The sequence below is a fragment of the Fusarium pseudograminearum genome, chromosome 1 (genome assembly GCF_000303195.2).
Source record: "Fusarium pseudograminearum CS3096 chromosome 1, whole genome shotgun sequence".
NCBI classification, from domain to species: domain Eukaryota; kingdom Fungi; phylum Ascomycota; class Sordariomycetes; order Hypocreales; family Nectriaceae; genus Fusarium; species Fusarium pseudograminearum.
Window position 1 is genome coordinate 4860623 of NC_031951.1, and position 25899 is coordinate 4886521.

General features: G+C 49.4%; 5 protein-coding genes across 5 annotated transcripts, besides 1 other annotated feature; 1 reads left to right on the top strand and 4 right to left on the bottom strand.

Moving 5' to 3' along the window:
- Positions 1-660: 660 nt before the first annotated feature.
- On the bottom strand, positions 661-2417 carry FPSE_05000 (uncharacterized protein; the record flags this gene model as incomplete). Its single annotated transcript, XM_009258118.1, has 2 exons — positions 661-772; positions 865-2417. 2 exons carry the CDS (start codon positions 2415-2417, stop codon positions 661-663), a joined length of 1665 nt encoding a protein of 554 aa, XP_009256393.1.
- Positions 2418-7479: 5062 nt separating this feature from the next.
- FPSE_05001 (uncharacterized protein) lies at positions 7480-12807 on the bottom strand (the record flags this gene model as incomplete). Its single annotated transcript, XM_009258119.1, has 2 exons — positions 7480-7864; positions 7919-12807. 2 exons carry the CDS (start codon positions 12805-12807, stop codon positions 7480-7482), a joined length of 5274 nt encoding a protein of 1757 aa, XP_009256394.1.
- A 309-nt stretch (positions 12808-13116) lies between these two features.
- Positions 13117-13149: a microsatellite.
- Positions 13150-14429: 1280 nt separating this feature from the next.
- FPSE_05002 (uncharacterized protein) lies at positions 14430-16421 on the top strand (the record flags this gene model as incomplete). The annotated part of the gene is made up of 3 exons (XM_009258120.1): positions 14430-14459; positions 14511-15885; positions 15937-16421. The coding sequence occupies 3 exons, from the start codon at positions 14430-14432 to the stop codon at positions 16419-16421; spliced, it is 1890 nt and encodes a 629-aa protein (XP_009256395.1).
- Positions 16422-17050: 629 nt separating this feature from the next.
- On the bottom strand, positions 17051-18275 carry FPSE_05003 (uncharacterized protein; the record flags this gene model as incomplete). The annotated part of the gene is made up of 3 exons (XM_009258121.1): positions 17051-17521; positions 17571-17969; positions 18039-18275. The coding sequence occupies 3 exons, from the start codon at positions 18273-18275 to the stop codon at positions 17051-17053; spliced, it is 1107 nt and encodes a 368-aa protein (XP_009256396.1).
- A 3385-nt stretch (positions 18276-21660) lies between these two features.
- Positions 21661-25314, bottom strand: FPSE_05004 (uncharacterized protein; the record flags this gene model as incomplete). Its single annotated transcript, XM_009258122.1, has 2 exons — positions 21661-25045; positions 25193-25314. The coding sequence occupies 2 exons, from the start codon at positions 25312-25314 to the stop codon at positions 21661-21663; spliced, it is 3507 nt and encodes a 1168-aa protein (XP_009256397.1).
- Between the last annotated feature and the right edge of the window lie 585 nt (positions 25315-25899).

Below are 25899 nucleotides of genomic sequence, written 5' to 3' on the forward strand. Positions count from 1 at the left end.
TGATCCTCCTTGCGACATGGACGCCAAAATCACACAATCTGCGCTTATAATGAGGAATTCTTACGTGCCCAAGCGACGTCCCACGAAATGCGAGCGATCGACCGCTTCGGGCCCGGAAGCTGACGCAGCCGATCTTCCATAGTGTTGCCATTTGTTTATGTAAAATATGTACTTGTTTGTGTTGAGAATTGACATTGGTATTGTCAAAGCCAATGCACTGCCGCTCATCGTGATTTGAATTGATGATATGGGAATTTGAATTAGTGGTATTAATCGCGAATATCATCATCTTGGGTTGGCATTCACTAAGCTATAACGTTCAGACCATTCGGCTTGTCGGCTTGCTTAGACTTTACTATGAGTCTCATGACCAAGGTATTTACTCTAGATCAGAAAAAAAAAATGCACAATTAATCTTATGATATTGATTTCAACTATCTTATAAAAAAACATAAGACTTTTTGCTATTAAATACAAAAACCCCATAGCTGGCTATGCCTGATGCGATAAAAATGAGTATCCAAATCCAATACTGCTTGCAAAGTGCAGTTGCACATCAAGGATAACCGCTAAGTAGAACCATAAAATTACCAGTCAAAGAAGAAGAAAAAAAAGCCTTTATGTCGTGTCTCATAAAATTTCCATAAAGTGCAAGCAGTCTTAGCCGTTACGGACGTGTGATACGGCCTTACTTTCATATCCGTTGGCATCAACAACTGGGAAGCGAGCTCGGCGCTCAAGATCGTCGAGATCCATGTAGGAGCGAATGTACCTGTGGGCAACAGCGTTAGCATATTTCGAACTCTGTGTAATGTGACGTTGTGGCTTGAGTAATTCAAATGTACTCGGGAATTATCCACTTACTTCTTCCTGCCATCGTCTTCTGGGTTGTGGTCCCAGCTTGTAAACTCGCCCTCCTTCAGGGCATCCCACACAACTCGCCGCGTACGCTGAGAGAGCAACACCTTTTCGGTAATGGCATCAAAGTCCCATCGAACGTGGGCCTCAGCGTCGAACTTGTGGAAAGCCTCCTTGGCCTCCTCCTCCTCGGCTGTTTGAGGCGCAATCTTTCTGAACTTGGCAAGGTTGTCCAACTCCTTAGGGTCGCGGGCAAGATTGTAGAGTTGAGGCTCATCAGCTGGGCAGGTGATGTACTTCCATTCGCCTCGTCGAATCATCATCATTGGGCGAACAGTACCCTCGCCTGTGTATTCGGCAATGACCGTGTCGTGGCCTTCGCGGCCTTCAAGGTGAGGCAACATGCTGATTCCGTCCATGGGGAGATGAGGGGATGGCTTAGTTCCGACCAAATCGCAGATGGTAGGAAGAAGGTCGAGGGTTGAGACGTTTTGAGTGACACGGTGAGGAGTGAATCGCTTGGGGTAGTTGATCAACATGGGGACGCGGACGGATGACTCAAAGTAGCTCATCTTGTACCAAAGTCCGCGCTCACCCAGCATGTCGCCATGGTCGCCGCTGAAAATGACAATGGTGTTATCAGCCAGGCCAGCGTCCTCGAGGGTTTCGAGAAGACGCCCAATACAGTCGTCGACATAGCTGACTGAGCCATAGTATGCTCGTTTGGCTCGCTTAATCTGTTCCTCCGTAAAATCTTGGTCCCAAAGGTCACAGACCTTGAGAAGTCTCTTGCTGTGAGCATCAAGATCTTCCTTGTTCATCTTGACTTCAGGGAGGTTAATATCCACATCCTCATACATGTTCCAGTACTTCTTTGTAATGGTGTAAGGGTCGTGAGGGTGAGTGAGGGAAACGGTAAGGGCGAAAGGTCGCTTTTTGGGGCCCTCTCGGACGTGATCCCAAAGATACTGAGTGCTCCTGAACATGACCTCCTCATCGTAGTCCAGCTGGTTGCTTCGTCCGCAAGGACCGGCCTGAAGGATAGAGCTGGCATTGTGGTACCACTCAAGACGGGTGTCAGGCTCATCCCAGTTCACAGCCCAGCCAAAGTCACCAGGGTAAATATCACTAGTAAGTCGTTGCTCGTAGCCGTGAAGTTGGTCGCCGATGAAGTGCATCTTGCCAGCAAGAGAGGTATGGTAGCCCTTGGAGCGAAGGTAATGAGCGTAGGTTGGCACATCGGATCCAATCTGGGCAGCATTATCATAAGCACCGATTTTCATGGGAAGTTGACCACTGATCAGACTCATGCGTGATGGGGCACAGAGAGGTGAAGGGCAGTAGGCAGAGTCAAACTGGACTGAGGTTGAGGCAAGACGATCGAGGTTTGGTGTCTTGATCTGGGAGTTGGGGTTGTACATCTTGAGTTGAGGAGCAGCCAATTGATCGGCCATGATGAAGAGGATGTTTGGTCTGTCCGTCTCTGAAACGAGCTGAGGAGCAGGAGCAGTAGAGGTCTCCCCATTGGAGGTGGGGAGAGAGTTGAGATCAGGAGCCATTGTGACTTGATCAATTGAAGGACTTGTAGTAGACAAAGTTGTGTGTAGAGTTATGATATGATAGTGTCCAACACTGGAGATGGTTGTCGGCAAAGTGTTTAAGACGGAAGAGTGTTTAGTGAGTATCTATGTTGGTCGAGAACAAGAGGAGGGCGGGTGGCTTAAATAAACACTTCCAGAGCTAGGTCAAGGACCCAGGAGTGGGAACGGAGGAGGAGGAGCACGCTTAGGAGGGATACGGAATCCGTGTCACTGCTTCAAACGAACCACAACCCAACGTCTCGTGATGCGGAGAGCTTAGTCTGTTATCCCGTGTCGTGAAATCCCTGTTAGGGCTTTGATTCAGATTGACGATCCAAATGATTGATGCAGCGACGACAGGTGTATGTATGTATGTATAGTGTACGAATCAGCTGCGTATAAGCATAAGTATACCCAACAGAGACAGGCAGAAGGAACAGGGACAGACAGGCTCAAGCAGGGGCCTTTTGTGCCAAGAGAAACATTGACTTGGAATGGAGGAAGCTGGAGAATAAGTCGATCTGCACGGGGAGTCGGTAAGAAATATGAAGGCAAGGACTGATCGAATTCTCCGATTTGTCAGGTCAACGGGGGGAAAAGAAGCCGGTGAGGTGATTTACGCCACAATATTTGCAATCAACGAGGAAGTGACGTGAGAATAGTTAATGGTTTGTCTTGTCTTTTCCCGTCTCTATCCCTCAGAGGCAAATCGAAGTGAGATGGGCAATGCACTGCAATTCTGAGTTGAGTTGGGGTGTCTCTCAGTAGGGCCTCTGGTGGGCTTAGGCTTGGGCAGGCTTGGCCGCATGTCCACAGGAGCTTAGCTTACATGCTAGTAGGGGTGAGGTAGTAGCCAGGGGTTATTCCAATAAGCCATCCCGAGAATCTCGTCTTGGAGACGGGGCGTGCACCTCGATAATAGATCCTTGTTTGTTCGAGAACACGGGGGAAAACCCATTGCCAGCCGCTAGTATGTACCAAGACTAACAGCAACAGTATGTTATGCAACAAACCGATCTTGTCCTAATGCTTAAGCAACTCTCACCTACGTTGGCCTTTTTTCAGGAGGAATTGAGTCACGAGGGCCAAGATCAACACACACACACGCACACGCACGCATTGTTGTTAGATAACCTTTTTCGTGATGGCTCTTGTGTTTGTGAAATTTGAACTGTGCTCCTCCGTAGAGAAACAGGCATCCAATATCTGGCTAATACACCACCATTTTTCATTCAATGGTGTGTAGACCTGTGGTAGAAGAAATGAGAATCATCATCACATGCTCATCCTTACTTAGTATCCAGCCTGTCATCTTCATCACCCTTGCCTGCCTACTACCTGTGCTTTTCGTTTACAACCGCCTCATGTGCCCTTGAAGTGCGGCGGTATGTAGATATCCGTCTTCTATCCCGCTAAGTTACGGGCTTAGATAGCGCATATTTCTCATCAACCAGAATCAGAATCAGAGTCAGAGTCATGCAACTCTGGCAATCGCGTTCCACATTAATTCCCAGATAATCCCCTCGGACGTTACATGAAACCGAATCATATGACATTATCTTAGTAGTTAGTAGTTCTCCAGATAAGGTGTTTGTTAGCCGGTAAACTACTAACTAATTAATTCATCAACGCGGATTGACAACCGCAGCTCAAATTAGGGGGAAGGAGGATCCCTTCCTCTTCCTCTTTGCACGCTCAAGTGCCTTCCTTACGTATCCGTACTACTTTGCCTTATGCAAGTACAAGGAAGGCGCCGGGGGTTAAGCCTTCACCCTCTTGGTTGCGCAGGGGTTTCAAGCGACTACTCGATTTGGTCAGGAGCCAACCACCATTGGTCCATGTGTTCTTGCCTGGTCAAGTCCACAAAGGTTGACAGCTCTAGACTTACCCCGGCCGAGTCCGTAGTAGGTCAGATTTATCGTTCACCATCTGCCTCATCCAGCCGCACAACACATCCAAATTCAAATTGTGAAGCCAATTCTGCTCCACTAAGAACGAGACGCAGCGTCATCGCCCACTCTTCATGGGTCGATTTGACACTGATGATTGATGATACGTGTGCTTCCACAGCCTATCTCGACCTCGCTGAACCCAGGAGACAGCAAAGAGCTTGACATCCAAATTTAATGCAATGGATGCAAAGCAGCATGTCTGGCCTGAACTCTGGTATTGGCTAGCCCATGTTATCAGTTTCAGAAAACAAGACCTCCTCAAGATGCTACGTCCATGTGCGGCTCATCAACCATAAACACATGCTACGTTACCATTGGAACAGAAACTGCATCTATCAACGACCCCGAGTGGCTACGCACTCGAGACATCACATGGATCGCGATTTCACTGGCCACCATCTTGGCACTTCGATTTATAAACCTCGTCGCGATGCACAGCTTCAACACGCATACCGGCTTTGCCTGCTTATCTTTCCTCTTCCTCACATGCGTTTTTCGAAGTTGTCGTCCCCCGTTTTGTGCAAACCCGACAATGCATCATGCAAGCGGCTGGCTCGTCCCACCACCAACTTTGAGCCAGGCTTAGCTCTAGTGGGTGTTAAGATTGTTCAACAAAGCACCATCGTCGGGGGGGTTGACGGCGCACAGACCCTCTTACGCCATTAGCCGGTCCCTGCATCCTTTATCTACACTTCCTCGCACCTCCAAAGCCTTGAAAGACTCAACCTCCAAGAATTGTCTATACGGTGCATGGATATCCTATGCGACACTGTACTTGCTACCACACCGCCCCTTCACTTCACCGTGTGGACTTACTGTATAGGTAATATTCACAACCCTCACGCGATCCACAAGATGGCAATCCCCTCCCGTTGCATTCATCAGGTCGCCATTCCGCTGTCCGCCACGTCCTGCGACTGTACGCTTCCGAAATGTCCGCTGTCGCTCTAACACGCACTTCGTATCATCTTCTCCCCTCCGGGTTTTAACGCTGCCCGCCGATTACAGGCGACCCGCCAGACCGATGGGAAACGAACATGGAATGCGCAAAAACAAAACAGATGAAGCAATAAAGAATGCTGAATACTCAAACACTGCAATCAATTTTTCCATGACCACTCGATCGTTTTTCTTGAGGCTATGGGAATACATACCTACCTAAGTATGCACCCAATCCGTCGTAAGCGTTGACTGGGTACACACCAAACGTCTCGCCTCTAGTGTCATAACGCCTTGTCAGCTTGCGATGGTGCAATCTGGAGTCGCCAAACCTTTTTCTGCAATTCTGCCACAACGAGACCAAGTCTACGACCTTCAGCACTTTTGAAGTCAATTGATTGGGACGATTTCTAAGATTACCTGGGTGAGGAGGCAATCACATCTTTTACATCGCTGATGTCGACATTGAAACGTGGAGCTACTGCCTGCTTCTCGATTTCTTTTCAGTCTTTGAAATACCACAGCGGATCAATCGGTTCATTGATTCTTTGGCTTTATTATGATGGATATTTCTCATTGTTACGATCGATCCCTGTGCTCCGGTCTGAGTCAAAAAGTCCAACTTCTCTTGTTCAGTAGAAGCTTGAGCAGCGTTCAACACTGCTGATCTTTTACGTACCCCGTCGACACCACCAATAACCCAAAGACGGAACCTGCTGTGTCGCACAACACCAGAACAACTCATTATCTGCCATGCATGCGAACTCAAAACCTGGTCATGTTTCTTCTCAGTAGCATTGATTGCCTGAGAAGTCAGTCAACTTGAATGCCTGATGCGCCATGCCAAAGCGTTGTACTCAGCTCGCACACGCTCTCAACCGGGACCATGTAGAACAAGCCAACAAAGGACGAATGCCGGACTCAAACAGACGCGAATTGAGTTTCTCGCTTAATCCATTGTTGCACGTTGTTCTCAACTGCACTTGCCCGAAGTTAATATTCCCAGTTCATCATTATGCCAAGAGTTGAGGTTGATCAATGTCTTTCATTACTGGCGGTCATGACTGTAGCACTCGTACCCTTGCCAACTTGGTTTTCCTGCTTGTCCCAAAACCTTGACCGAAGCCACGCTTATCTCTCTTGCTATCTTACAGTAAGCTGCTAACTGGGACTTACCGCTCACAAGCACCCTGGGTCGATGCCGCTTCTCGGCAATTGACAACCAGAGCTCACGCGACCACCACTAACAACCCAATTTCACTCTGGTGTTCTGTGCACTTGGCCTGGACCCTGATGCAACGCCGGATCCTCCTTACCTTCGCTCATTCATATATCCCCTAGAAAGTTTATCTGCTGCCTAACAAGTCGAACTCCAAGCGACCTGCCTATCAGATTGGCTTCAGATTTCGTTGGTTTCGACTCGAACGGACCCTCCCTGTTAGCCTGTTCGCTTCTCCGCCAAGTTCTGGCTCGCTCTGGTCTTTTAAGTAGGTATTCACGAAACCAATGTTAGCTGGCCAATCATGACTTAGCCTCACCGATAACCGATGACCGACAACCTCTTCTCTCGAGGATACAACTCTCATTATGTGCCAGCAACTCAGGATCACGAGGACTTTAAGCGAATACCGATAGATTTAATCTTGAACTTGTTGGAAGCCGTCATATACTATTTCCAGTCATAATTATAATACTTTGATGATACAAAACTTGAAACTTTAATGACATTTCGTAACATTATGCCAATCAAACTGATATCCTAACAATTCAGCCATTGCACCAGGCTCACCTGCTCGCTGGCTGGCGATCATGAAGCCGCAGTAAAAGCACAATGCAAAAATACAGTTCCCTTTCCCTACTTTCACTCCCAATAATGTCCGAGTATTCGTCATGAATTGCCATATTTTACCGTCGTTGCATGATGCACCCTGTGCGTTGCAACGCGCCTCCCACAAAGCAGCCTGAAAAACACCGATTGTCTGTCACACAAACACCCCTTTCCCATCGCGCCGGTTGCAATGCTCATCCAGTATCCCCCTTCTTAATTGGAACATAGGTATCATCTGTCATATATCTCCCCTTTGAAAGTGGTTTTTGGGGCCGTCCCTCCAGGGGTCAGCCCGTCGAAGTATAAATCGCAGCACTGCCTCTTATTGAGTTCGGTAGAACTTCTTGTAGAGAAGATGCAGCAACAGATTAACGTTGAGCTTGAGGCTACCCTCGAACAAAGTCATGAATTGGTGGGCCTCGAACTGTGCTTGCAGGAGGTCCTCAATAGGCATCAAGGCACTAGCTCCAGGGATCTGGATGTGTCCTCGCGAACCCTCGAGACTGAAGACACCCACTTCGTCACATGAGAGTGTCAAGTTGATCTTCTCAAAGTCGGTAATGCCACTCCAAGAGACTAGCACACCCTTTTCTGAGAGAGCACGAGCGCTGTACTTGTAGCTGCCGAATTTGGGGACACGGCCGCTTCGCTCCAATTCACGTTGGTGGTTGTATTGCTTGGTGAAAGGTAACAAAAACCTCTTGCGACTGTTCAAAAAAAGTTAGTCATTGTATCACTGTGGGTGTGGAAGTGCAACTTACCCCTTCTTGTTCTGCAGGGTCGCCATCGCTGACTCGATGTAGTCGTCGTAACTCTTGCGTTGTTGCTCGAGATATTTGGCCTTCTCGTGCAAGTTGTTCAGTGTCAGACGGACACCCTCCAACTCGCGCTGTCGCTGAACCCTTCTGCGGCTCTTGGTACGGATATCAAGGGCAATGGCATTGAGCACATCCTGGTAGTAGTTGTGCTTGGTGATACGGCCCAGCTTCTCGAGACGCATGATGTTCTCCAGAGCTGTGCGCTTGAGTTCCTGGTAAGACATCCGTGTCACGTCGATCATGTTAGAATCAGAGTAAGCACCGCGAGTGTTGCTTCCAACAGAGAACTCATCATGGAGAAGCATGCGCCACTTGTGGTCATCCTCTGGGCTGATAGGCTTAACGAGGATTTCGAGGAGATTGGTGCCGGTCTGCACACGAATAATGTACAGCACACATCGCTTTGTCTCCATGAAGAGTGCTTTGACATCGGCCTCGGGGTCGTCAGTCTCGTGGAGCTTGGGTGTCAAGAACATGTGGATATCTGAAGAGCCTGCAGCATTCATCTCGTTCTCGTTGCTCTTAGCGCTTCCAAGCTCGTGCATAATTTCCCGTAGGATATCGTCACGGCTTGGGCACATTGTCTGAAGCTCGGCGGCTACCAAGTTGTGAATGGAGAAGACATCTGTCATCTTGATGTACAAAGTCGGCTTGTTCTTGGCGTAAAGGTCGTTGAACTCGTCAATGTCGAATGTTCTTTCAGCATCTGGCACTGCAATCACGTCGCTAGTGATCTGAAGGAGACGCTCGACAGACTCGGCAACAAAGGCATTCAGGGGCTGCAGGTACACATTGTCGCCACCGAATGGTCGACCAGTAGCAATCTGGCTGATGACCTTGGCAACTTCACTGAGGTTTCGCTTTTGTAGAGGGCTGAGAGACTTCTCAATCACACCAACGTTCTCGGGAGCAATAACAGCTGGTTGCAAATAGAATCGCCAAAGCCAGTTGGCAACTACTTGCAGCAGGTTCTCCGGAGGCTCTCGCTTGAACTGTTGTCGAAGGTTCTCGAAGATCTGGTTACATACAAATCGAAGACCATATGGCATCTTGTGTAAGAAGTCTTCCAGAGCCAAGAAGAACTGATCGCAGATATCTCGGAGGTCACGTAAATGATCAATGAACAGCTGTCGAGTCTCGGGATCGCGAATAGCAACCTCACGAGGGACATCAAGTGGCCTTTGGTCGGGTCGACCAGTGGCCAGCTCAGTGTTGTTGATGGCTGATCGGTAGATCTGCATGGGGTCACTCTCGAGGTCGAGAGCAGGGTCCTCGACAATGTTGTCGCGGATTAGAGGGCCGAGGAGATCCCGAAGATACTTGCGGTCTCTGGGCGAGCGAGTGTAGTTGTTGAGTAGCTTGGACCAGAAGAAGTTACCGCGGATAAAATCTTGAACATCTCGTGCACAGGAAATCTCCTCTCGAACGGATCTGGAGATCAACTTGAGCAGATAGTACTCCTCTCGTCGCTTTTGAGCATAGCCGAAGAGGCCCATCATCAATAGCTCGATACGCTTGCACTCCTTCTCAGCAGTTCCTTGCTCACGAATGCGCTTGAAGAGCCGAGCGAGATACTGTGGCTGTGTCTGCAAGTTGAAGAAGAGCTGCTGATAGGATTCAAGCTTCTTACGTGAGCTCTTGTTGAGCGCCTTGAGGTCGAATTGGTTGGCCGAAGACATGGAGCTGTTGGCGATGAAGTGCATGGAGTTACCTCCATAGTTGTGTTGATGTCGGACGACTTCATCCAGGGTAATCTTGTTCTTGACCAAAAGAGCAATCTTGATGTCGAGTTGATCAATATAGTTCTCGAGCATCTCGTTTTGTCGGACCTGCTGGACAACGGTCTTGCGGATACGCTCAAACTCGATTTCCTCGTTAAAGTCAAAGTCGCTATCGTTGAGAAGGTGGACAAAGTTCTTGACAGCATTCACAGGAGGGTTCTTTCCGGTGGTCAAGCTCTTGTAGGCCTCTCCCTGAACCTTGGCGCGAACGAAACTCTGGATCTTGATGACCTTTTGCATGTTCTCGTTGTAGAAGCGCTTCTTCTCCTCGAACCGGGCCCTGACCATAAAGCCATTGGCTGCAGCTTGGAAAGCGACGATGCTTTCCTCCTCTTGTTCTAGCTCAGCCATGATATCCTCAACTCTGGCACGTTCCATCATGGCCCGGAGGATGCTTTGAAGATCCACGATTTGGAGAGTATGAGAGTCGAGCTCCTCAAGGAAAGCTTCGTGCTGCTTGCGGTACAGGAATCCTCGGATGTGACTTTGGAGAGTGGTGACTTCAGGCACTTGCTCTTCAAGTTGCTCTAGGATAACTGCAACTCGTTGTCGTTCAAGCATAGCTCTAATAAGAGCTTGGAGATCAACGACTGCGGGTTCGTTCTCCTTGAGCGCATCGAGAGTATTGGCCACATCTCTCCTCACAGCGGCGGCGCGAACGAAGGACTGCAGTTGCTCTACATTGGTGGTGTGCTTGTCAAGCTCCGATCTCAAGGCCTTGTCCTCCTGACGGGCGCGGAGACCACGGGCGAAAGCTTGGAGTCGCTCCACAGCAGGAGCGTGCTCGTTGAGTTCGGCTCGCAGTGCTTGATCGTTCTGACGAACGGCAAGTCCACGCGCAAGAGCCTGTAGCTGCTCGATATCGGGAATATGCTTGTTAAGCTCAGATCTTAGAGCCTTGTCGTCCTCTCGAGCGCGGAAACCACGAGCAAAAGCCTGTAGCTTCTCCCACTTAGGTCCAGAGGACTTCAGATGGTGGAGCTCGCGGTCGACCTGATTTCTAGTCAGCAATGCCCTTGCCGCTGCCTGAAGGTCAACAATCGCTGGGGTTTGCATTTCTAGATCTTCAAGGTCCTGGCCGACTTTGCCTCGCAGCAATGCTCCGCGCACTGCCGCCTGCAATTTCTCGACCATACCAGACGACTCCTTCGTCTCTTCATATTGCGCAACATGACTCTTGCGGGCCAAAAAGCCCCTGGAGATTGCCTGGATCTCCCGGATGGGTCCTCTACACTTCGCAAGCTGAGCAGACGTGTCTCGTACCTGGTTTCGGACCTTATTGGCCCTAATCATGGTCTGCAACTCCAGAATATCAGGCTCGAGCGCCTCCAAGATCTGTTCGCGACGATTGAATCTCCTTCGAACCAAGAATCCGCGTGCTGAGCTCTGCAGCTGAATAGCAAAGCGCTTCATTTGTAGTCGGTAATCCATGATCTGTCGGGTGAAGTCGCCTCGAATGCGAGACTGCAGATCGATCAACCACTCCTCCGAGTCCCAGAGCTGCTGCATCGTGTCGCCAAGCTTGACCCGAAGCAGAGCACCTCGAATTTGAGCCTGCATGTCAACGATAGACTCCTCGTTCTCTTTTAATTCCCTAGCTATCCTCTCGTCTTCTGTCTCTTCTGGCTCGGGCTCCGGTTCAGGAACACCAAAGTCGGCGCTCATGTTTCCGAAGCTAGGCATTGTCACGCCGAGTTTATCGAGACCCTTTTGCATAGCTTCCAGTTCATGATGCTCGAACTCGAGCTGACCAACAAGGTTGCCTATACGGAAGTCGACTATTCCCTTGCGGAAAAGAAGCCAACTTAGAGCATGAATGCAGTAGATGACTTTGGGAATATTCTTTTTCTCGTATAGGTCGATCAGCTCAAAGCGGAAGAGGTCGGGCAGTTCTACTTCATCCAAGTAACGGAAGAAGATGGCGATATTGTCAGAGTGTCTGTATTGGAGTTTGGGATGTTGGAAGATTCGGTATCGCCTGTCGGGATTAAGGGACTCCACTACTTCGGCAAGTGTGACTCCGTCGCGGAGCGCTTCTTCGAGTTCAACGATAGGCGGTATGTTCTTATGGATGACATCTTCTATCCATTCCTTGGCTTCACCAATATGACAAAGGTACTCATAAGCTTGAAGGAATTGGCGTTGCTTGTCCATCCAATTGCGGCCTTCCCAGCTGTAGCCAGTATTCTTTTGGCTTGGGCCGGTGTTGCTTCTGTCTCCTCGTTGTAATCTGCGCCGACCGCGCAGCCCAACAACTTCCTGCGTAGGTGAAGTGATGGTGAAGTCTTCGGGAGAATCAGACGAAACAAGACGCGAAAGTGTCCTCAATTGACTTGTTGAGGATTTGCCCAAGCCTTCTAGCTCATCTCGAGCGATGTGCGTGCTATGCACATGGTGAGGTGATAGAGGAGATAGTGTGTTTTCTTGGGGGAGGAACGAGTCGGATCGAGTAAGGAGCATGGAGTTTGGCCTCATCGGTAGAGGGCGAGAAGGTGATGAAGGTTTCAATGGTGAGGTCTTTGTCGGAGATCCTTTTGTCGGCGAGATTTGACCCATATGGGACATTGACAGCTTGCCAATGTCGACACTTTTAGTGCGATCATGACGAGCGTTTGGTGGTGTGTCGGGCCGCGTGCCTGCGGGAGCTTGTGGGAGTGGGCGAAGAGAGTGTCGAGCTGAGTTGTAAATATTGTCTGGAGCTTTCTTTGAGGTCATATTTTCCCCGGTCTCAAATGTCTTGGCTCTTGCTCTGACATCGCTCTGGGCTCGCTTGTGGCCATGCACTGTTGCGCCGTAGCCAGCCGAACTAGAGGCGGAGGTATATTGGCTGTTGAAGCTGTGGTCCGAACCGTGAGAGTAGCCCGATGAGGCGGATGATGATGTTGTTGAGGGAAAGCGGTTGACTAGGGCGGGCGAGACGTTGGAATTAGAAGCGAAGTCGATGGTGTGTGACTGGCGGAGAGGTCGCAGATGCTGGTGAGGAAGCGGTTGCGATGGCGATTGGCTTTGAGTCTGGTGTTGAGATTGGAAGTAATGAGTACGGGACGACATTATGAGCTCTTAAGAGGAGAGTCGCTGGCCAAGCCGCGAACTCTTGTCTGTGTTTCTGGATTTTTGTTCTTTTGTCTCTGCTTAGGAACGTAGTAAAATCGACATTTGTCGGTGACGTTAACGCATTGTTTCGAGCGTTGCTCGGGTCGAAGAATGGCGTGGCGCTTGGAATCTTTTATGGTCCAAGGCAAGACAGTAAAAAGGCGGAGGAGAAATTATGTATTGCAGGCAAACACGACAGTCAAGTGCGTTGCCGAAAGACAAAAAAAAAAAAAAAGAAGACAATGCCAAAGTAATGAGGTGATGCGATGTGCTGTGCTGTGCTGTGCCGTGCCGTGCCGTTGCAGTGCAAATATCGTCAGTCAGTAAATCATTAATATGGAAGTTTATGCCCAAGAAAGCGAACAAATGGGAGTCCCATAGTACAGTTAAGGTACGATGAATGGCGGGGCGTTGGATTTACCGTAGTAAACAAAACAACTGGCAACCGCCCAGCAACCGCTTCCCGTGTCTAGCCCCGATTGGCGATGTGAGGCAATGGCCCGCTTTTATGTCTACCTCGTCCTTGTTAAGTCTGTCTCTCATGTGCTCAATGTCATTGGATTTATGCAGGCAAGAAGCAAGAATACAGCAACTATCGATGCATCATGCAGTATTATTCTTCACTGTTATTTCCCCGTTTTTGTTTGGTTGAAAAATGACCAGAACTCTCAAGTTAACAGTAGGCGGGTTGTTTATTTACATCCAAACCTATATACTCTTTCTCCCTGCAGATCTTGATCGAAAAGCTCTCCAGATTATCTTCGGCTATCAACCAAAACACACAATATTGTGGATGCCTTGAGCTCATGACAAGGCTAGTCATCGTCTAACATTAGATCAGAATAGCATGAATCCACTCTTGGCTTCAATTCGTTCTCTCAATACACCGTTAACCGTGCCTTGGCCCAGTTGTCAACCGTCTGGTCTACGAAAGACAAGGTCGGAGCGGAGGTTATGTAGACAGATGGCAGATCATGCCCGGATTGCAACGTTGGAGTAACAACAGAATACAGACACACACAGATGCACACAAAATAACGGCGCTGTGTAATGGAACGGTTGACATAGTCTCTCAACGAGTAGCTCTGACAGCTCAACATGTCAACAATAGCACTGCATCGCACTACAACTAGACTCAAACTCTAATAGCAAACAAAAGATGCTTATGCCTCGTATTCGACATTGTAAGCTCACAAGTCCATCACCGATAAGTAAATAAAAAAAGAGTTTATCTGTTTAGCTTAACTTGGTACTAATAGCTTGTACTACAGCAATCAAAACAGACGAAGCTTTGGTACGACATATCTCAGTGGGGCTTTATGAGGTCATCAGCGCAAAAGCCAAAGCCAGGCCCAGACCCAAAGCGACCGGCCCGAGCTGCCACTGGAACTGACCCCATCGGCCCAGAATCATTCGAATCTTTTTGAGGCTTCGACCCTTGTAAACCGACCTTGATTTATTTTGTCCATTTTCGACCGCGACTAATCACCCATTGGGCTCAATTACTTCTGTTCATCTATTTCGCTGTTTAGTCCCATCTTCCCAGTCGCCTAAGGACTTTTGTTACAGTGCTAGCCGTCATGAGCTCCAAGAGAGGTCCCTCCGTTCTGGTACTTCTTATCACTACCTGCGCGTCGTCCAATCATGCTAATTCCGTCTAGGTCACAGATGCGAGACAAAGACAACCTCAAAGAAGGGTTCTTCAACGACAAGATACCGGTGCAGGCGCTCCCGGCTCCCAAGCGCCAATGCGATTTATGACCGTCGACAACGTTCTCCAATACAATTCACAGATCCCTTCAGGTCAACCGCGTGGCCCTCCAGGTCCAGCAACCCTACCTTCAGGACGACATCCAGGACCACCGGGCAGCGCTCTTAGTCGCCGGGTCTCATCAGGCGGTTTACCGAATAGTCAGTCACGTACAGGCCAGCAGATTCCATCAAGAACAACAAAGATTAGCGAAAAACTGGTCCTTCTTCCGGAAGCAGAGGACAATGGCGATGACGTCGACGAGGAAATTGAGAGTGAATCGATACTTGCGCGCCGCGTACAAGACGACGAGAATCGGCCATTGAAGGATGAGGAGCTGGACGTGCTTAAGAAACGAGGCGGTGTTCGCGGAAAGAGTTTTGCCGAGAGGTTGTCCAAGACACAAAGAACCGACAAGGTCAGCAGATTGACAGCATACTGTACTGCGCAGGCCTACAAAATCAAGCCTACTGCCGAATTTCTACGCAAGAAGCACGAGGCCAAGACCAAAATCTACGACGACTGCCTCTACGTCATCTACGCCTTACCGCTTCTCAATGGCAATGACGGTACCCGCATACGAAGTCGACCTATTCTAAAGACTCCCGGTACTGGCAAGACGGTACTAGATCTAGAGATTGAGCGCAGCGAACAGCGGGATCACCATGAGGGATACTTTGACGATGATGCATACGAGCATCCCAGCCCTGAGCGCGGCCACGAGATACCTGCTCGCTTCACCGACCGTCCTTCGACACCTGAGCGCAGCAACCCCTTCCACCACGATGACGACGTATCATCAATGAATCGACTCGCTCCCGATGCAAAGAACTTTGCAGAGATGTTCGTCTACTCGTACGGCGTGGTCGTCTTCTGGAACTTCACCGAACATCAAGAGAAGGATATCCTAGCTGATTTGACCTTTGCCGATGCCGATGCCGTAGAGAACGGCGCCACCAGCCTTCTCACCCGGCCCCTTGACCAGGAGGACTACGAGACAGAAGAGTTTCACTTCGAATACAGCGCCGACATACAGCGTCCGCGCATCTTCAATGATATGATCACTCTGCTGCCCAAGTCTGACCACATGATCAAGCTCACTATCAGCCATGCCATTGCGCAAAGTACGCGCTTGTGTTTCTTCGAAGAACGCATGAGTGAGACTATGCTAGATGCGCAGCATGTGCCCAAGATGCTCGCCTTGACAGGAGAGCTCAAAATGACTCGCACGGAAATTGTGCGTATGCTCGGCAAGCTTTTCAGAAGCCGTGTCGACATCAACCTCTGTAAGCCACTCTCTAACTGATCTCATGCATGCAAATCTAACATCCTCACAGCGTCCAATATTCTCGATGTCCCTAACTTCTTCTGGGAGTCCGAACCAACTCTACACCCTCTATATGCCGCCATTCGTGAATACCTCGAGATTGACCCTCGCATCAAGGTCCTCAACGAGCGATGCCGCGTCTTCCTAGATCTTGCCGAGATACTATCCGACTCTGTCGCTGACGCCAAGATGAGCTACATTACTTGGATCATCATTGTCCTGATCATTTTGAGTATCATGGTCACCACAGCTGAAGTAGGCATCCGTTTCGGCATGCTTAACAAGGCCAAAGGCACCAACGTCAATCGTATCATTACCGCACCGGTTCTTGGTGCTGGCATGGAGCAGACCGTACTACCACCGAGTGATCTCGAAATCCTCGCGCAAACTCTTGGTCTGCAAGCCAATGCATCTTTTGAGGAAGTTCATAAGAGCATTTGGGCTTTACAGAGAAAGGACCTACCCAACGCTTCGATCTTGCATGAGGATATCTAAAGTTAGAAATCTACTATTTTTGAGTCTACTAACATAGCACGGCGTTTGATGGATTTGTTTTTGGTGGCTCTTATCAAGATTGAATTATGTTCCAAGAGGGGTGTTTATTAGTTGTCTTTTAGACTGGACATCCATCCACAAGGCCTCGCTGCCGTTCATCTAGCGAAAACCAGACTTCATAATGAATCGAAAGTTTACTTTTTAAAAGCATGACGTATGATGGACGATTATACAGGCACGGCGACGCAAGTATTAACGTAGAGCATCTATTCTTACTCTGGAAATGCAAACCCTATTCAAGAAAATTGAAACAACAAACGTTGTATAGAAAAGGCCGCAGCAAACCTGGGCCTGCATATTTTCGAAAACCCCATAGCCCATGATCATGATAGTAATAACATCCCTTGTTCTCCAATCCTCCCCCTTCCTTACTTCGTTGAGTAAACCCGTGGAGCGTCTGAATACCCAGTACAGTAAAGCTTTACTATCGGTCCACGCTACCCCAAGAAGCAAAGCAAGACGCCAAGTAAATAAAAAGTTCGCCTTTGCCTATCTCAACTCGCCCGGTCGTCTATAGAAAGTTCATGTATAAAAAACGAGAACGCAAGATTCTCAACATAGCACCCGTTTTACCGGGACTGCTGGTCAACGGGCTTGTAGGCCGCAGCAGCTTGTTGGCTCTTTCGGTTCTTGTTGTCGAGCTCGGCCTTGCTGTAGATAGCAGCTCCAAGCATAGTGACGGCCATACCAGCACCGTTAAGCAGGTCGACGGTCACATCGAAGAGGAAGATACCGAGGGCGACGGTCAAGCACTGCTTGAGGTTACCGCAGACAGTCATGGTCAAGGCACCGGCAAGCTTGTTGGTGTTGAACGACGAGATGTTGAGAAGCAGGGCGAGGAAACCGTTACCGAAGAGCGAGGCGAAAGCGGGAGGAAGGGGAACCTTTCCGGAGGTGATGAGTTGGTGGAAGCCGCTGACTTCACCGGTGGCAGTGGCGCAAGCCAGAGCCTGGAGGGCAGCAAGAGGAGACATGCGGAGGAGGAACTCAATGGGAGGAAGAGACAGAGAGCCAGTCATGAATCGGTTGGTAACAACAGTCTGTATGTGGTCAGTATTAATTAGTTTCATACAATGGTTAAGGACATACCTTGAGAGCGGCGAGAACGACTCCGAGAATGGTGAGAAGGAAACCGGCGTCAGTGAAGCTCATCTCACCGAGAGTGGTCATGGCAGCACCGATGATGAGGGGAAGGAGAGAAAGGTAGGTCATGTAGCTGTAGGTACGGCCGTAGTAGACACGGTAGATGAGAATGGTGAAGATCGGGCACAGCATGCGCATGGTCTGGTAGAAGGGAACGGAGACCATGGCCAGAGACAGGTTGGAAACGGCGATGTTGGCAGTGAAGAGAGCGCTGAAAGCGACGAGCGCAAGGTTCTCGCGGCGTCCCAGTCGAGAGAGCTTGAAGTAGCCCATCTGCATCATGGCGTATGTTCCCATACTGGCGAAAGAGGCGTGGAGGAAGGTCAGGAGCCATGGGAAGTGGAACTGTAAGGATCGCATGTCAGCGTGTGGCTCTTTGAGAAACGTCATGTTTGGTTGAGGCCGATAACTTACCATTCCGAGGACCAGCTTGTTGTAGAGAGTCAAGAGCAGGGAGAAGAAGAAGTAGGTTCCAAGCCATGCAAACTTGACGGTACTGGGGATAGAGTACTCGTGCTCAAGGTTATTGTTCTTGGGAGGCTCAGCGCGACCAGCATCGCCCTCGACATCAAGCTCGCCCTTCATATCGCGGTCTCTCTCCTCAGCAGAGAGGAGCGGGAGAGGCTCCTCGTTGTGCGGACGGGAAGACATGTTTGGTGTTGAGGTATGCGCCGGTTTTCGATTTCGCGGGGATGGAATTGTTAGCTTTGTGGATCGGAGAGATCAAGAAATGTCGTAATAGATGCTATCGTCAAGCCTCTAGCATAACCAATAATCGAATCGAAGCAGATAAGGACGAGTCGACTAATTAATACGCAAGCACAGCCGATTATCGATGGGATGCGATGCAAATAAAGACTGCGGGCGAGTCGTGGTTGAAGTGGTAATTGTAGTTGCAAAGTGGAAATGTAACACGGAGAGTGGGAAGCGAAGAAAATACAGGGGCCAACCGAAGGGCGAAGGGGGCGGAGGCGCGCGTAATAAGTTTAGTGATGGGTAAGGTATGGATTGGATGAAAGCGAGCGATTGGACCCAGACAAGGAGATGAAGATGGAGACCAGACGGGAATGACCAAACAAGGCACAGACAAAAATTGTACCTGGATCCAAGCACTGATTATTACTCTGCAACACAAAAAAAAAAGAGGATAAAGTAGAACAGGGAGAGGAGAGAGTTTTTCGATAAAAAAGGAGGACAAAAGGGTTAAGTTTGAAAGGGGATGATCCAAGTACGAGATTTATCGGAGGGTAAAAAAAGGGAGGATTGATTAGGGAGGAAGCAAGCCCAAAAAGGACAACGGCTTACTGTACTTGCTTAGTCGGTACCTTCCTTCCTCATGGATAGGCCGAAGATTGCATTGGAAGCAATCATCATTCTGGGTACGGGCACTTTCGGACTCCAGTGGTTCAATAGCGGGGGTGCCTTGGCCTGGGAAGTGGAGGTGGGGCACAGCAGACAGGCGGGAGATTCCCAAAGATACACTGTATCAAAGTACCTGTGGCGGGTGTGTCAAGAGTTAGTGAACAACTGTCAGCATTGGCAGAACCTACCAGCAGAGACAAGTTGGTTGTAGCTGAGAACGTGAATCAATTACCGTGTTCCTGCATGGAATAAGTCATTCTTTCTCAATCTATTATGCAAGGTATTAGGCTAACCACTAAACATACTATCGGTTGAATACTGACTGCACACTGGTAACTGCAGCTGGACTTTCTCATGACCGTCAAAGTACAGAGAGTACTGCTGTAAGCAAGGCATCTCGGATGCCCACTATTCAACCGTTGTAGATCGATCAAACTCGTGCTGTTTTCCAATGCACCAACACATCATCATAAACTCGATTCAATCGTCAACAACAATAACACATTCTCAAAAGGGGCTGGAGTTTATTGAAGGCTGATAGAATACGCCATTTGCCCTTTTTTTCTCTAATTCCTCTGGAACGTGATCTACTTGTCTCGTCCATTCAAGTCTGGTCAAGTCCAGGGGTTCCAAAGAGCTGAATGACTGCAATCAAAAAGGGGGCGGGGGTATCCCTCCAACTTTGACAGCCCGGCAGCGCACTAGGAATACTACTACTACATTACAAACCAATCATATCAACTCGTGTTGACAATTCTAGCAAGTCTCTGGATTGGACAACAGTAGGGCAGACTGTTAAACTAACGAAGGAGGCGTCAATAAACTGAAGCGACTCCCAACTTGAGAAGATAGACCGAGACTTGGCTAGGTTGACTGTTGTGAACTCTCAAGCTTAACATTAATGTGGGAGACCCGGATACAAGTGGATAGCGAGACTCCAGCGTAATCACATATACCAAGGTTCTGCCAGGTACAGAGCACATTTGTTCGTACAGTACAAGTACCGGCGGTATTCTTGACACCCGCCTTACAGCACGGATCTCATGTGGACTCAACTCAATCTCTAGTACAGTGTCACAAGCGAGAAAAGGCACGTCATTCCCTTTTAGCTTGGTGGGAATTCTAGCCGCACAACGCTGTACCGTACGTGTTGAGCCGCGTTGTCGTGAAACGAGCCAAGAGCCGGGCAACCCCATCGCCTATCACAGAATACGCAATTTATAGTTACGTAGGCCAACGGGAAACTGTACACAGTTCTACAGTACAATGGAGCACTCGGCAATGCTTCCATGGGAATCTGTTTATAGAACAAGAGGGTTACGCATCTGACACAAGTCGAGAGAGTGTGTCGTTTCGTATCGCTTTGACGATAATCGTATTGAGGACCTAATCAGGCAACTGATCCAGCAAGCACACATACACTCCAAAGAAAGGAGAGAATAAGGCGGTTACTCAAAAGATGGCGCGTCGTTTCAAACCAAAACGCCTTCAACAGGTTTGAATAGTCTTGGCGAATACATGCATACCAAAGTGACTGGAATGATCCGCGCCGTTATCCATTTTTCATATCCTGCAGCGACGCTCCTACACTCTTAGCGGATCAAATAGACAAGTTACGAAAACCCACTGCCGAAATCGATAATCCAACCTTGGCTGTATCAGAATTCCAGCGGAGCAACTACTATCAAGCCCCTGAGCGTTGATCAATCTGTCACAGCAATTCGGACAATAAACTATCCGAGTTTGTTTAAACACAAAAAACAGACTTAAAGTCAGTTTCTAGATGCAAGGGTTTTTGAGACAAGATCAGCCTTTTTTGAGGCGTTGTGCCCTTGCAGAAGGAATTCCTAGAGACCCTTGCTTGACTGTGCATTTGACAGGCTGTGTGGCGTGAATGTTACTTGCTGGTAGCCTTTTTGAGAGAAGCATCCTGGGTACGTGACATAGTCTATCTACTAAACTTCAGCTGTGGCTGGTATGTAACAATCTACCAACATAACAAAATGATAATCATACAGCGTTGCTTTGTGTTGTAAACCTTATTGTAACATCAATCTCGTCTGCTCGTCTAGTTCAGGAACCAACAATGCTTATTTTCCCACAAACATATGGTGCTGTGGCCCAGATGCATAATTTCTTGAACCCTTCATTCTTTCTATCCATTCTGCTTGTCTACAGTTGGTTCATCCTTTCTGAGACATCTGCATTCCGTTGGCGCTTCGCCCTTACATCAATCCCCAGTCTGGCTAGTTTATCAAAGGGAGGCAAGACTCTCATGCAGTGAGCTTCAAGGGACTGGCCACATGAGAGCACGCCTACAGGCGCCTTCATTTTGTCGAGTTTGAATGGCCGTTAAGCTTGGACACGTCACAAATGTACAGGCGATGAAGTGAACATCGGACATACTTGGGTACATCCCAACTCGCATACAGACACCCTCAAGAACCACAAACCCATTTGCACCTGAGGAAAAGGTGAAACGCCGTTAGATTGGGTGGTGTTGAGTCAAGTCGGAAGGTTTTATTATCCTATAACGCGAAACAATTCCTCAGCTCCACAGGCATTATCAAGGAAGTACAACAATATGCTCTTGTTTTCACTCTAGGATATCTTTGACAAATGAATCGACATATATACTGCACCATCATGACTCCGCCGCTAAATAAAACAAAACCTATGCTTCCGAATCCAGATTCTGCAGGGGTACGTATCCCTCCTCCTTCTTGACCCTCCTCTTGCCCAGTATCTCTCGCATCCAGCCGATGATGCCTCTTCCGCTCTTCCATTGAAGGCCACCACGTTGTTCTGCGGCCGCCTCGTCCATCCAGCGAGGTCGCTTCCAGAACTTGAGCATAATGCTGCTCACAACGACGCTGACACTGCTACTCGCCATGGCGAAACCAGCCATCATGGGATGCATATGGAAGCCGACGGGAAGGAAGAATCCCATAGCAATGGGTAGGCCGATAACGTTGTACATGCACGCCCAAGCCAAGTTCAACTTGATGCGGCGGAAGATGTAACGGGTGAGGTGCAGCGCTGATGGAATGTCCATCAAGTCCGTTGGGCGCATGAGCACCATGTCGGCAGCTTCCATGGCAACGTCTGTACCGCTCGCCATGGCGATACCGATATCTGCAGTTGCAAGCGCGGGAGAGTCGTTGATACCGTCGCCTACCATGGCCACGACCTCGCCTTCTGACTGAATTTGCTTGACAATAGCCTGCTTCTGGTCGGGGCTCACGCTGGCGTAGACATTTTCTGGTGAGATTCCTACAGCAGCAGCAACACTAAGAGCAGTGGCGCGCTGATCACCGGTGATGATAGCTGTCTTGATACCCATCTTATGGAGGACATAGACGGTAGCTGCTGCACCCTCCTTGATGGAATCGGCCAAGGCGAGATGGCCACTGTACTTGCCATCAATAGCCACAAAGATATAGGTAGTGCCAGTTGCAGGTGTGCCAGCCTTGTTCGCACCCGAGTCGACACGCTCAGACGCTTCGATGACATCCTCAGGAACCTCAATACCGTTGTTTTGCAAAAAGGTCACATTGCCAATCAGCGCACGATAACGATTGCGATCAACAGCTGACGCAGGCTCAACCAGGGCGTTGATACCTTTGCCAACAGTGACCTTGAACTCGCCAACGCTTCCTTCGATGACACCGTCAACCTCAATATCAAGCTCGCGGCGAGCTCCAGCGACAATAGCTTTACCAATAGGGTGTTCACTGCCCATCTCAGAGAGGCCAACAATGGCCCACCATACCCGACGACGCCACTCGTTATCAGACCAGCCATCTTCAAGGACTGACTGAACAACGCTCATCTTGCCATGGGTGATAGTACCGGTCTTGTCGAAAACAACTTGTGTCACTTTTGTGGCTCTTTCGAGAGCAGCTCCACCCTTGATCAGAATACCATTTTCGGCACCGACGCCAGTGCCAACCATAACGGCTGTGGGTGTGGCCAGACCCAGTGCGCAAGGGCATGCAAAAACGATGACGGAGATGCAAAGCTTAACGCAAACCATGATCTTGCCGCCACTTGAATCCTGGAGGAATATCTTGGGTGGGTTTGAGAGCACATGGCTGAGAATCATCCAGCAGAGAAACGTAGAGAAACCGAGGATAAGAATCATGGGGACGAAATAACCAGCAAGGGTGTCGGCAAGTCGCTGGATAGGTGCACGCGTAGTCTGCGCATCCTGCACAAGCTTGACGATCTGACTGAGCTGAGTATCACGACCAGCCCGAGTGACTCGGAAGTCTACTCGACCATCGCCATTGACTGTGCCACCGATGACGTTGTCGCCTACTCGTTTCTGAACGGGCATCGCCTCACCAGTAACCATACTCTCATCGACAAAGGTCTCGCCTCGAACCAGAACACCATCGGCGGGGAGCTTATCACCGGGTCGAAGGATTACAATATCGCCTAGTTGCAAGAGTTCGGTAGGGACACACTTCTCCTCTTGAGCTGAACCACCCAATCTGGGGGTCTTGGGGGTCTTGGGAGTACTGGGGTCCTTGTCCCATGCTTCGGCGGCCTTCTCAGCAGCAATTGGGTCAACGTATATCGTAGCCATTGAGGGAGCAAGGGACATCAGACGCGACAGGGCCCTTGAAGTCTGACCTTTAGCACTGCTTTCAAGGTAACGACCAAGAGTGACAAAGGTAAGAAGCATGGTACTAGTATCGAAGATGGTGCCAGGCCTACTGTGAGGGGGCATTATTAGTGAAACCAGCATTGTCAAAATACTGTAAAAGAAGGCGCAGGATGTTCCGAGGATGACGAGAACATCCATCGTTGGAGAGCGGTGTTTGAGTGACTTCCATGCTGAGATGTAAAAGCGCTTTCCAATACCGAATTGAACGGGGATTGTAAGGACCAAACAGATAGTATCGCCAAGAAACAATCCGGGGATTAACTCAAGCTTTCCGAAATCTAGAGCTGGTGCGCACATGGGCAAAATCATGCCGATGATGAGAACAGGAATGGCGAAAGACAACGATACTCGAAAGGCCGTTCGCCATTCAGCAATTTCTCTTGTCTTGGCCAGGGACTCGAGCTGTGCGCTGTTGTCCTGGTTTTCAGCAACGAGGGCGTTGTATCCCCGGGCCTCGACGGCTTCAGCGATGGCGCGCAGGCCAATAACACCTGACTGGTGGGTGACCGTGAGGCGTGAAGAAGCGAGGCGTAACGAAACTGAATCGACGCCATGCATGGCCGCCAACGCAGCCTCCAAATTCTCTGCTGCTGCTGCATCGGGCACGCCATAGACTCTAAATTGCACAGTAGATGATGATCCGCTTTGGTGGTCGGTTGCGGCCTGAGTAGAAAGAACCTCGGGGTCGAAGCCTCGATCGTCGATTATGTCTGCTATTTGGTCCGCGGAGAGCTTGGTAACGTCGTGTGTAATAACGGCCCTTTCCGCGAGCAGACTGATGTTGAACTTCAGGACGCCATCGACGCCTTTGAATCCACCCTCGACGGCTGATGTGCAAGCTCCACATGTCATGCCTTCGATAGCAACGGTCGTTATAGCGATGTTTCCAACGCCTCCAGAATATCCAGCCTTGTCAGCTGCTACCTTGCCAGATTCAACGATTGTAGCGTCAAACCCGCGGTCGTCGATAATTTCGGCAATTTGTTCAGCTGTAAGGAGATCGGGATCGTGCTCGATAATGGCTCTTTCGGAGAGCAATGAAATGCTGAATGATTTGATACCAGGGACGTCCTTGAATCCACCTTCAACAGCCGATGTACAGGCGCCGCATGTCATGCCTTCGATGGCGATGGTAGTCGTGATAAAGTCATTGTCGTCGATACCATCCTGGTCGATAAAGCGCTTGGCGACAGGGCTCGGGAGGTCGGTGGCAAGCACCTCGGCGTCGAAACCTCGGTCTTCGATGATTTCTTTAATGTCATCGGCGGAGATGACTTGAGGGTCGTGCATGATGACTGCGCGTTCCATAACCAGACTGACTGAGACGTTTCCAACACCATCGACACCTTTGAAGCCAGCTTCAACAGCAGAAGTACAGGCACCGCACCTGTAGAAGAATAAATGTTAATATCATATCCATGGCCATGGTCTGTACGCATTTCTAAACTCGGGGCCGCAAAGACCGAGCACGACTGCATAAATGGGTCTCGGGATGCCCGGAGAGACTTGAGAATAGGGCTCTGGTTGTACTCACGTCATGCCGTCCACGCGAAGAGTTGTTGTAGCAAAATGGGCGCCGGCGCCCGGGCTTCTGGGTACGGAGAGTGCGACATTGTCGCTGTCCTTGGAAGGGACTTTGATGTAAGTAGGAGCCATGGCGACAGGCTATGGCTCATGAGCCTCGTCTCGAGGATCGTTAATGTGTTGCGCGCCGATCCAGAAGTTGATGGGTGTTTGTTGTTGAAGGTTGTCAATTACAGCGCAGAGCGGGAGATACGGCACTTGGACTAAGCCTTGGTCTCACTCTCACGGCTAGACTAGTTTGGTGGTTGGTTCGGTTGCTAATAATGGAATGAATGCTTCTCTAGCTTGATCGTCCAGCCACAAGCATGTCGAGCCCGTTTAATAAATTGAGAGTCAAGCAGAAGCGAGCAATGGCTCAACAGAATGAAGAGAAAGGGGAAAAGATAAGAATGCTACAAAAAGCTGAAAAGGGAAGTCGGAGGCAACGGGACCGGAAGGTGATAGTGATAGTCGCAGCTGATGCCAGTTGATAATGAATGCGCCACTAAGACCACGAAGACCTGCTTCAATTGATTGATAAATACCGAGTCGGTAAGTGGGTTGCTGGTCTTTCGTATTCTGCTTGGCGTTTAGTCAGACGAAATAAAGGAAAAGGGAAAATAGACTACCACTTGGGTACGAGAAAATAAAATGACACCAGTGCCAGCAGAAGGACAT